The sequence below is a fragment of the Phaseolus vulgaris genome, chromosome 8 (assembly GCF_051622355.1).
Source record: "Phaseolus vulgaris cultivar YP4 chromosome 8, ASM5162235v1, whole genome shotgun sequence".
Taxonomy (NCBI): Eukaryota; Viridiplantae; Streptophyta; class Magnoliopsida; order Fabales; family Fabaceae; genus Phaseolus; species Phaseolus vulgaris.
The window spans coordinates 15882308-15894953 of NC_143505.1; the positions used below are offsets into that span (position 1 = coordinate 15882308).

Genomic DNA, 12646 nt, shown 5'->3' on the forward strand with positions numbered 1-12646 from the left:
TATAGACTACATTGATACAATGTTTTTAATTTTTTTTTTTCAAAAATACTTAGTATCGACTTTATAGAACACTATTTTAATCTAATTTAATATTTAGTCACATTAGCGTTATTGAACATTAAGAAGTTGAAATTTAGTAATAATTTTAAGAAATTTAAGTCTCCTTTAAGTATAGATGGTGAGTAAGTATAAAGTAACTTTTACTGTTTACAATTATAATTGATATATAGTCTAAAAACGTTTCGATATATCCTTAAATTTAAATAAATAAATATGAATCACTTTAGGTGATCCAACCCTTATACTCAACTCAACCAGACCCAACTAACCCCTTCCGATTTATGTATACCAAATAGAGCTATAAAAAAACAAACTATTCAACCAAAAGAGACAATAAAACCCTTCTTACAATAACAAACTACACCAAAGCTTAAAGTCACTTAATCAAACACATACATGACAAAAGATTTATGCATCACTCAAAATAAGAAAAACAAGTAAGAGCATATTTAGACGTTATTCATGATCATACTTTTAATTGGATCAAGGTAAACATTTCCGAACAATCTATCACTTCACTTTTGATGAAAATATATTTATTCCTGTGCAATCCAAATTCTCTATATATAAATTAAGCCTTTTCAAAATTGATGTTACCAGATATTTAATTTTAATTTTCATGGTAATTGTTGCATTAGTTTCTTAATTACGTTTATATATATAATGAATTCTCGTATAATAATTAAATAAAATAAAAATCCTACAACAAAAATGAATTAACTATAATAACTTTAATAATAATAATTAAAAAAATAAAAAATAAAATTATATTAAAATTATATTTAGCTTGTCCGTACATGTGAAACACACTTAGACAAAAGGTTATTTAAGTATTTCTATGGAATAAGGTTATTTAATATATAGGATTTTTTAAAAATATATAAGGTTATTTAATAATTTGCAAGGTATATGATCTACATTATCATTAAATAGTTTTTATATAAATATTCTAATAGTCTTTATATAAATTATATTTGATAGTTATTGCCAAATAATAAATATAATAGAGTTTTTTATTACCTCGAATAATTAAAATCATAAATTCCTCATTGAAATTATTACAATATTGAGAGCAAATTTGCAGACCTAATACACTTTCACCTCATCTCCTCTCAAAGGAAAAAAATGGAAGTAATGAGTGAGTTAGGGCATGAAGAATGACAAAAAGGGCCATTTGAAGGAGAAAAAGATAAAAGGGAAAGACGAAAAAACATTGAGAAAGGTAAGGAAGTTGTAGTGTTAATTAACATTTTGGAAGATCTTCGGGAGGGGGAAGCAGCTTCTGATTTGGAAGTTTTCCATCTAAAACAATCCATGCCATCTTTAGACCCCAGCTCGTGTGCACTTCAAGATGGCAATGCATGAACCATACCCCTGCAATCCGTGCATTCTTTAGTCTTCTTATAACTGCAAATCCATAATTATCATTACAGAGAGATAACAAGAGGGAATCAAATCACTTACCTGGGTTATCTGCTAAGAATCTGATAGCAACCCATCCACCAGAAGGGACGCCAACTGTGTTTCTTTCAACAGGATCAACAAGATTGAACTTTGCTGGGTCCTTATTTGGGTCATAGTTCCCAAAACCTTGACCAACAACAAAGAAGTTAAAGCCATGCAAATGGAGAGGGTGACTTTCAGCACCAAGAATGCTGGTGTCCTGCATCACAAGCTCTACACTTGTGTTGAAGGGAAGAACCACCACCTTTGTTCCATTGCTCACCATGGTGTTGTTTGGAGGGGTCCCAGTATAGTTGAATGGAACCAATGGTTTGGTAGGGAAGTCAGTGGTGTAAACTCCATTGGATTGCCCAAAGAAGTGTGCTTGAAGAAGAGCAGTGGTTGGTTGTATATAAGACACATTGTTCACTGATGCTGAAAACTTTGTTGTATTGGTGGGTCCTTGACAAGTTTGGTTTTTCTGGCAGGGAGTTGTGCCGAGGCCAACTGTGAAGAAAAAGTGCTTATCTACTTTCTGGGGAACATTAGCAGGAAACTGAGAGCTTGCCAAGCTACGAAGCTTGCTGGCGAAGTTTGTTGCAAAAGAAGTGTCATTAAGGGCAGGGAGTATGGGCTTGAAGAGTGAAAGCTTCTTGACTGAATTTGTTGGTGGAACTTCATATTCAAGGATACCAGCAACAGTTGAGTTGTCAAAAGTTCCTTGGCCAGTCGCATATGGTCTAGCACTCATGAAGAATGTGGCATTGGGGTATTTGGATTTGGTTTTGAGAAGAACATTGGTGGTTTGACCAGGAGTAATGAGAATAGTGTCAGTGTCAAATGGCTTAACATAAATTGCATCTACGTCAACTACTGTGAGAGTGTGATTTGCAATGCTGAAGAAGAGTTCGTCATTGAGTGCAGCATTGATCAACCGGAGAAGATATGTCTTCCCTGCCTTCACCTTTAGCTTGAATGTATCTGAAAAATACCAATATTTTCATTTAGAATCACCTGTCCAATGTTAAGGATATGGTATAGTACTGTTTTTTATAATCTTGGAAATTTGACCACTCTTGGTACTCATGAGGCACTTGATGTATACCTTTTGAAGAACAGTTATACAATGGCCCTGGAAGTCCATTAATAGTGTAGGCATCAGACACATTTGGTCCTCCACCTGTTTGCAATGCTTGTGTTATGACTGCCTCGGGATCTGCATTCCACCATTCTCCTGAAAAAAAATTTTATATGTCAATGTTAGGTCATTCTTAAGTACATGCAGGTAATACAGGAACATGTCACAATCACATTTGCATTATTACCAAAGATAATGGGAACTTCCTTGTAAGGTTTGGTAAAAGGATATGGAACTCCAAGCTTGGGAAGAATGATGATAGGACCATACAGAGTTGATCTTAGCCATGAAATGTGTGCATGCCAAAAGAGAGTGCCTCTCTGACCTACAATGGTGAAATTATAGACATAACTTTGGCCTGTTTGAATGGGGCATTGAGTCACATAGGCAGGTCCATCAGCCCACCCTGATCCAAGCTGTCGAATGCCATGCCTATTGGAAGGTAATCAAGTTATTTTAGCACGTGAAAGTTGAAGGTAATCAATCTCTTCTTAACTAAGTTTTCCAAAGCAAAATAATTTTACCAATGGATGGAGATATTGTTCTGAACATGGTTAACCACTTTGATAAGAAGACGATCACCCTCCCTGGCAACTATGCGGGGCCCAGGAAACAGACCATTCACTGTGACCATGCTCTTTGTGTGGCACAGTCTCGAAACATTTTGGTACTTTATCTACATAAAAAATAAGTCATTATGAGATGCAAAGCACACAGAGATGGGAAAGTATGCCAAAAATAATGGTTTTTGCTTTTAAAAACGTAATCTAGCATAGATCAAGAGATCAAGTCCTTTTGAGATGTACGTCAAAATGGTAGTGTCTGGTAATGCCCCCTACTACAAGCTGAGGGATGATGACCAATGAGAAGAGAAACATTGATGGTAATGCAAATGATTGTAGAGAGGGAGCACTCATGTTTCTTTGTTCTGCAGAAAATATAAACTTTACACACTGTTTGTTTGAGTCTAAACTGTGGATGAAGTAGAAGTCATTGGTAGGTAATTTATAGAATGATAACTTGTGGTTGTTGCAATTTGTAAAGTCTCCATAAGATCTTCAACTGTTATTTTTTCATTTTTTTAATAAGATCGGTTGTTAGAACAACTCTAGAGTGGTGTCCAAGACAATCTATTTCACTTGACCATTTGAACTCCTTGTAGAAGACAAATCACTTTTGAGATTTTCCTCTTTTAATACCGATCTTGCAGAACTCATTGACACACTCATTGTCAAGTGTGTTCAAGTAAACAGGAACTGGTTTGTAAATTTATTATGACAGCACATCAAGTAAAAGATTACATACTTTTCAATTCATCATGCAATTCTTTAACTTCAGTTTACTAGTTGTTTTCTTGAATTGATTACAGGTTATCCGTATATCCCTTATCTGAAATCTCCAAATCAATTTGAATGGACTCTTTTTACCACAGGTTTAAACCAGTTTGAAACCCCAAAGCCACCGACAATGGAGGTTCATTATCAGCAGAAAAAACTTAAGAAGTTTTGGTGAGATGTAACTCCCACAACCAATATTCTTGGAACCAAAGTAACTGATAAGAAGATCCTATCAAGTAGTCACTGTATCCTCGTTGTTTACCATATTCTTTGACATAACACAAACTAGATGACAAAAAACATGCATGCCATAGCAAGGAAACCACAATGAACATAGCTCCCTTTCAAGAAAGCATGTTAAGTATTTCCCTTAGAAGAACATGATACAAGTATTTTCTTCATTTCTATACACTTAAACCCCTATCACTTGAAGATGAAAAAAAAATACAAAATTCAACCACTTTTAGTGTCCCCACAAACTGTGCCCTCTATATCTTCTCCATAATGGTAGGTGTAAGGTAAGGTGCATCAGTTTAGATGTAGAAATAACATGGTTGAAAGAAAATAATTAACCAAATTGAACATTTACGTTGCCTTAACTGCTATCTTTATCACGCAACCTATCTCCTTGTGTTCGAAGCATACGTACACAATACATTGTTCAAATGGTTCTATTTGCATGACTCATTAAAACTAAGCATTTCTTGTTCATCAAATTTACGTTTTAGTATCTCTGCATGATGAGTTTAGTTGAAGATATGCCACTGTTGTGTCAGTGGTTGAATGGCCTTTTAGTTTTTAGATTTTACCAAGGAAAGTATAATTCATCATGTACGGCACTGCATTCTCCTTCATTATATTACGCAATAATAACTTGGTTGTTATCATGTTTGTCTCCACAAATGAGAGCTTTTATTATGAAAAACGTTATCTTGATAACTATCTTATGAACATTTAGTATGAAAAATTGAGAATCGTAAAACGCATTATGTTACGATTTTTTTAAAAAAATTTCCTCTTTTTCCACATTTTAATAAAAGTTTTTTTTTTCTGTTTTTAATAGTTGTAATTTATATCAATTTATTGATGGATTGTGAACCGGTAATTAAGGACTTGGTCTGGATCTATATGTAAGGGAGTCAATGTATATGTAAGGACTGAATTTTAAACGAATAAACATTTTACTCTATAAATTTGAGTCTTAGGAATAAAAAATTGAGAAAATTAAGTAATATATGAAAAAAATCTTATATTTAAATTAAAAAAATTCAAAAATTTATTATCTTAAATATTTAAATTTTAAATAATGTTTTCATCTACATGGCTTTATTAATATTGTATTGGTGTTTATTTCTCATCTTACTTATTTGTATATTTAAAAATTTATTAACTATATTTTACAAATTTTCTATAAAAAAAAGAGTATTCTCTCTAAATCTGACACAACTATCAAAATATTTACATTTGAAGTTTTTTCACCTCAGATCTTATTCTCTTGTACTATTAAATTAATTTCTTTCATTTCCTTTGTATATTTATTTTTTATTCAGTTATATGTATGTGTATACTAAAGTTATCTTTTAATTAAAATAAACTATAATAGAGTTCACTAAAGTAGGCTTTTCCTTAACAATTTTTTTTCTCTATACACATGTCTAAAAACTTAATCCTAATTTGAGAGACTGAATTTTCTATTCAAGGTTGTTAGCATTAATTATGCTCATTCTCTATATATTTTTATTTTTATTTTATTATAAATTACATTGTTTGAACTGTAATTGAAGAGAGAAAACCATGAAGGATTCGTAGTAACATTTAAGTCGAGCAGGGAATATAAATATGACTCGGTTGCCCCCTGATGAAGTGACTAAAAGTGAGGGAATCTAGCTTTAACCTTCCACACGACAACTGATTAAGATTACTCAGAGATTCTTTTCGTTAATGAAGAAAAAATTAGAGCATATAGTAAAATTAAAGGAACATTTTTCAATAAAATATTAAAACACATATATATTGAGCTATGGCATTTTAAAGATTTAGGAATATGCACTTTATGAATGAATCAAGCTAAGAATAAAAATCCAGAATTTCTTATATATTCCATGTTAAGAGATGATTAAGTGCATTGTGCTTGAAAGAGTAAAAATGGGGATGTTGATGAAGATCATTGGAGGGCAATTTATTTGCTGTTGTGTGCTTTTGCATGTTCTTGTTGCTGCTGGTGAGAGTCTTGAACCACCAGAACTTAAGGTAAAAATTTCTCTTTTTATTTAACAATATTATACTTATAATATATATATATATATATATATATATATATATATATCACATATTGGAGACATTCTTACAAAAGGAAAGCAATAGGTTGTATTATTTGATCATAGTTAAACTCCATGTCTTTTTTTGTTATAATTTTGAATTCTCATTCTTCAAATAGAGAGTTTTTTCAAGAGTTATCCCTGTTAAGACATACTATATATATATATATATATATAACTCTTTTAAATTTTGAAAATTTAATTTAATTTTTTGTTCTTTTAAGTACTATTTAATTCAATTTACTTTTTTATTTAATGTTAAATCTTGAGTTGCTAAATGAAACTTAAAGTATTCTTTTCTTAGATAAACTAAATTTTAATATTTTTATAATATAAATTAACATTAATTTTAAATTTTACATTCTAATAAACAATAAAAGAGTGATATATATTTTTTACTTGAGAAAAAAATATTTCAAATATTAAAATATTATTTATTTAATTTATTATAAGTAAATGTAATAAACATTCATTTTTTAGAATATTTTTTAAATGTAATTATAAATACCCTACAATAACTTCATCTGTTAGTTGTTTTTTCTTTTAAGAAGCGTGAAATTTAACACACATAATGAGATAACAGTAACATGATTTGACATGTCAACAACGCAGATACAATTCCTTTCATTACATCAACAACTAATAAGATTAAATTGAAGATTAACCATCTATAATTAGATTAAAATACATAAATAAAATATAATTTTTAACTTACAGCAATTGGTTGGGATTTGAAGAAACCATATACAACAACACAATATCCAATTTTTATCAGAAAAAAAAATAACTAAGAGAGTCTGATAAATTCTAATTTGTTATCATATAGAAATAATGTTTAAGATTTTAAATCGATTAGAGATTAAAGTCTTTCATTTCATTGTATATAAGTGGATAAGTGGATGCAACCTCAACTTCATGAGTCGGTTTTATGGAATTTAATTAGATTTAAAGTTTACTTTGTAATAAACAATATGAATTTTAGTGAGGAAACATGAAATATTAGTTTAATAATTGATTTTGTTATTTGACATTATAGTTATCTAAACTTGTGTTTGCACAAAGCAGAAAAAGTGCACCTATGTGATCACCATAGAAACCACATGCACATGGGGAGCTGAAACCTCAAACCTTGTGAGCCTAAGGTTTGGTGACACAAAGTCAAATGGCATAGTGGTGAGGCACCTAAACTCCAAGCACTTGAGGAAAGTTGACCCATTGGATCCTGGGGTTCTTGATGACATGCCAAGGAAACCATTCCAAGCATGTATGGTGGACCAATTTGAGGTGACAGCACCATGTGTTGAGTCCCCCATTTGTTACTTGTACCTCAAGCTCATTGGAAACGATGATTGGAGACCAGGTTTTGCTCAGATTCAGGTGCTTGAAGGCTCTCATCTGAGCTCTGATTACTTCTATTTCAGAAGATTTGTGCCTAGACATGTGTGGCATGGCTCTGATGTGTGTGACAGTGAGGTTACACCTTTTGGACTCAAGAAGAAGACAAAGGTTTATGTCAACACTCCATGAATAAGTTCATGCTACTTTCTTATTTTCATTTTCGATCTTTCTTTTCACTAAGTGAAGAAAGAAAAATCGGTTATTTTTTATATGTAAACTAATAGTGTTTCTAAAGTAAAGGATAATTGTGCAGTGGTGTTGTTAAATGTACCTTAGCAATAAATAACGTAATAAACTAGTCTGTGTAAAGGAAATGGTTTTTTTTGTTTTCATTCTTTTTGGTCACAAAATGGTTAATATCATAAATATTTACCAGTTTCCTAGTTCTTTGACTGTTTTTATTTTCAACCCTGTATTTGATTATATGGGTTTTGTTTTGTTTTTCTCCTAGTGTATAAAATGCTCTCTAAACATTTGAAATTGTGATATTTGTTCCAATTCCATTAATGTTAAAAAAGACAGACAAAAATGTATTCATGTTATCATCTTCTAGGATCGTGTTTTTTGTCCAATTTTTAATAGTTAGGATGGAATTGCAACGAGTAGCTTTAAAAGTTTAAAAAACATTTTACACATTTCGAATCTACTAGAATTAAAATTCACATTAAGCAAAATACAAGGAATCTTTTAGAATTTTTCCAGTCCTAAAAAAACAATTCATTTTCGTATCTTTTATATAATTAAATAAATTTATATTTTCAAAACCTAAGTATATAAATAACCAAAGAATATATACTACATTAAGCTTACCTCATAAAATCAATAACTAATCCAGAATGGACTAGCTAAAATAGGTCATAGCAACAAATTTATACTATTATTATAGTAGAAAAAAGTTCTTCTTTCTGTACTCCCATTATTACTAGATGCACCCCATATTACGCTCTCTTACTCCCCACACTTTTTGCGAAGAGGAAGAAGAAAGAGAGAGAACTCATTAGGAAAAAAATTTATTCTAGAAGAAGTTCGTTTCAAAACACCTTTGATGTGTTTTGAAAAACTTATTCGTGAGTGTTTGTTCTAAAAAGTTCATTATAGAAGGTACAATGTATATTCCGAAAATTTTGTTCCATTAATTTTGTTTTACACAATATTCATTCTAGAATGTATTTCACATGTTCCAAAAATCTTGTTGTAGAAATTACTCTGGAACATATGTTCTGTAAAATTTTAAGAACAGAAAAATTCGGAAGTCATTTTTATAAAGGATAAACTGATCATTTTAAAAATTATAGAGGTGTAGTGAGAAATTATGGAGGTGCAGGAAGAAACAACTAGAAAATACTTTCCAAAAATAAATATTAAACTGTAGGTTGCAGCCCAATACGTTATAATAGTCCAGTATTAAGTTAACACATTTTTTTTTATATTTATATTATTTATAATAATTGTAAGAGGATTTCCATTTTTCTTTTCACTTTTGTTAGACGTTTTTATTGTTGACTTTTATTAAATAATTACTCTTAGTTTCTTCACTTTTTATTCTTTATTTGATATGTCTAGCTTATAAAATTAACTATGCATTCTCATTTTTCTCTAGAATGCACTCATTACATCGCAATACAGAGAATTAATTTAGAAACTGATGTGGTAGTAATTTATGAGAGATTTCACATAATTTAAATCTCATTCGATTATAGGTTGGAAAAAATCTCATTTTATAAAATAATATTTTAAGTATATTATTGAATAATATCTTATTTAATTAGGTAGTTTTAAAATAAGTTATATTTGAAAAAAGAAATGGTTCGATAGTAGTTTCAAAAAAAGTGATTTGATAAGGTAGTTGAGAAATAGCAAAAGGATTTTATTAGAGCTAGACTAAAATTATTAGCCAACAGTTCCCAATCTGCTTAATTAATCCAAAAATGTAAATTAGTGCACAGCATGCAAACACAAATTAATGGCTATAATTAAGTTCACTATCATACTTTTACAATGGCACATGTTGATGTTGGTACTTAATGGCTTTATGAGAATGATCAATCATATGGGAGGAGGAATTGGAAGACTATCTTTGTTAAGAGTACAATACTGGACTTCATTGTAAGGATCCAAAAGTATTTTTTATTTTTTATTAAAAATAATAAGCACATTATTAATAAAATAATATATTAATTAAGTTATTGTTATGATGTATTTCTAGTTAGCTTATCTAAAGTTCCTTTCTGAGAGTAGAATATTTATAATGGATAATGATATATACAACAACAGTTTTTTAATCTGTCTTTTTAGGGTAGAGGTGCTAACCTATATATCTTACAAGATTATGTGCAACATATATCAATTGTATATATCATCTCATAACCTCTTTCTACTTTCTTTTTAGCTCCATAATTTAAGTATATTTTTTTTTTCTTGTGATATCATTGTACACATGTTTTATTACTATAACTGTGAAGGTGGACAATGTTTCAAAAATATGTTTTATTTTTATTTTTGTTAGACTGATTTTAGTATTTTTTTTTTACCTTTGTCTATTCGAAATTGTTTCTTAGAGCATCTTCGAAGTTTTGAATCACATTTCAGGTAATAAATTTATAATTATAATATTTGTTTCACTTTTACTTTTGGATGGACTATCATTGTTTCCCTTGTAGTAACAGTGCTACATTTCTAGCAATCATGGTGCATAACTTTTTCATATTTGATATAGTCCATCCATTTGTATAATTCCTTGCACATCTGCCTATTTAATTCCTTGCACATTTGCCTATATAATTCCCTGCATATTTGTCTTCATTATAGTATTATTTTCATTTATTTTTTAAAAATTAAAAATTAACTTTAAACATATTTTATTTATTTCAGGCACCAGATGTTGGAAGTGATGTTCCATCACCAAACCAAAATATTATAGGATCAAGTGGAGGCAACAAGACGAATTAGGACGTGACTTGTAATATGTTCAAATATTAATATTAATACTTTGACAATTTAATGTTATCATTTTGATTTACTTGTAGTTTTGATTCCTTTGACATTATCAACTTTGTTCTCTTAATGAATGAATGAGGTCATTTTTTTTATAGATATGTTTCTATCATTCAATTATTAATATTTATCAAGTTTAATTATATTATGAAATTAATTTGTGTTATGATATAATTATATTATGAAATTAAATTGTGATAAGAAATTTATTTATAATATAAAGTTTAATTATATTATGAAAAAATCAATTATAAGAACATAATTGAATAAATTATTAAAAATATTAAAAATAAAAATAAATATTTAATATTCTAATTACAATAATGGTAATGGTTATTATAAATGTCATATTATACCGTATTAAGTGGCGTTTAAAACTGTTGTTATTTACATTGAAATTGGTTTACCCAGTTTTAAAATTACGACATTTATAACTAACGCTAATTACACGCTTAAAACCGCCACTTTATACAATGCATAATATGGCGTCTGCTACAACAGTTCTCAATTGACCGCCACATTAAACTTTGTGGCGCCAAGAATTTTGGAGGTACGCGATACCGCCACAGACGTATAATGCGGCGGTTAAAAACGCCAATTTTTGCGAAAATAACCGCTGCATTATACATGTTTTTTTGTAGTGTCATGTGCAGGTTAATATCAAAGACAATTTAGTTTGTTTTTTACGTACCAATAAATCTTTTGATCTTACTCATAATTTGGATATTTGGCATTGTAGATTGGGTCATCCATCAAATAGGGTGTCATATTGTTTAGCCAAAGGTTATTATGATGTACAGTATGATAGAGCGAATGTTTGCACTCCTTTCCATTTAGCTACACAACAAAAATTGCCTTTGCCTCTCAGTAAAACTAGTAGTTAAAGCAATTTTGATCTTATTCACATGGATATCTGGGGACCTTTTAGTACTTCTTCTACACATGAACATAAATATTTCTTAACCATTGTAGATAATTTCACTAGGTACACTTGGGTTCATTTGATGAAAAATAAAGACGAAACTATAAGTCTTACAAAATTTCATTGAATGTTAAAAATTAGTTTAGCAAAAACATAACAACTATCAAGATAGACAAATGGTAAGACAGATGTCCTTGAATTCCTTACACAGATCCTTGAATTCCTCCTCCATAGAGCTTTCCCAATTGAACCTAGGCCTTCTCCACCTTAATAACCTCCAGTTCCACCCTACATCCTCCCAAGTACCCACTTCAGCCACCATCTTTCCTTGGTCCAACAAAATAGAAAACAACCTGGGAAACAGAGTTATAAGCTTATTATTCTCCAACCATACGTCTTCCCGAAATCTGACTTTGTCACTAGCTCCAACTTTCCATTCAATCGATTTCTGGAACCATTCGTCGCCTTTTCCCTCATCACAAGCCCTAGACAGATCTCTCCACCACCAAGAATAATAATTACTCGAATCTTGAGTTCTTACTCCCCCCGTGTAATACTTGGATGCTAGAATCTCTTTCCATTTCCCCTTTTCCTCACTCAATAGTCTCCAGTTCCATTTTGCTAGCAAGGCGCAATTAAACATTCTAATATCCTTGACCCTCAAACCCCCTTCCTCCTTTGACTTGCACACTTTTTCCCACCGAACCCACAAAATATGTTTATGATCATCACCCCAGGCCCAGATGAACCTCCTCTGGATGCTAGAAATCTTTTTGCACATTGATATCGGGGCTTTAAATACAGACAGATAAAACAGAGGTATAAAGGTTAAGACTGATTTAACCAAACATACTCTACCTGCTAGTGACAAACATTTCCCCTTCCAAGTACTGAATCTAACTTTGACTTTATCCACTATTGGATCCTAGAACAGCGTTCTCCTTGGGTTTCGACCTACTTGTAACCCCATGTATTTGAAAGGGATCTTTATTGCACAACAATTAATAGTTCTTGTATAAGTTTCTAACGAATTCCT

The 12646-nt window shown here is 30.6% G+C and overlaps 2 protein-coding genes across 2 annotated transcripts; one reads left to right on the top strand and one right to left on the bottom strand.

Annotated features, from left to right (window-relative positions):
* Positions 1-1055: 1055 nt before the first annotated feature.
* On the bottom strand, positions 1056-3882 carry LOC137825701 (laccase-17). Its single transcript, XM_068631438.2, has 6 exons — positions 3448-3882; positions 3166-3317; positions 2829-3073; positions 2609-2737; positions 1525-2484; positions 1056-1434 (listed from the first exon to the last, which is right to left on the bottom strand). Exons 1-6 carry the CDS (start codon positions 3556-3558, stop codon positions 1304-1306), a joined length of 1728 nt encoding a protein of 575 aa, XP_068487539.2. The 5' UTR covers positions 3559-3882; the 3' UTR covers positions 1056-1303.
* A 2222-nt stretch (positions 3883-6104) lies between these two features.
* Positions 6105-8081, top strand: LOC137826939 (embryo-specific protein ATS3A). The gene is made up of 2 exons (XM_068633100.2): positions 6105-6228; positions 7362-8081. The coding sequence occupies exons 1-2, from the start codon at positions 6124-6126 to the stop codon at positions 7821-7823; spliced, it is 567 nt and encodes a 188-aa protein (XP_068489201.1). The 5' UTR covers positions 6105-6123; the 3' UTR covers positions 7824-8081.
* Positions 8082-12646: the final 4565 nt, after the last annotated feature.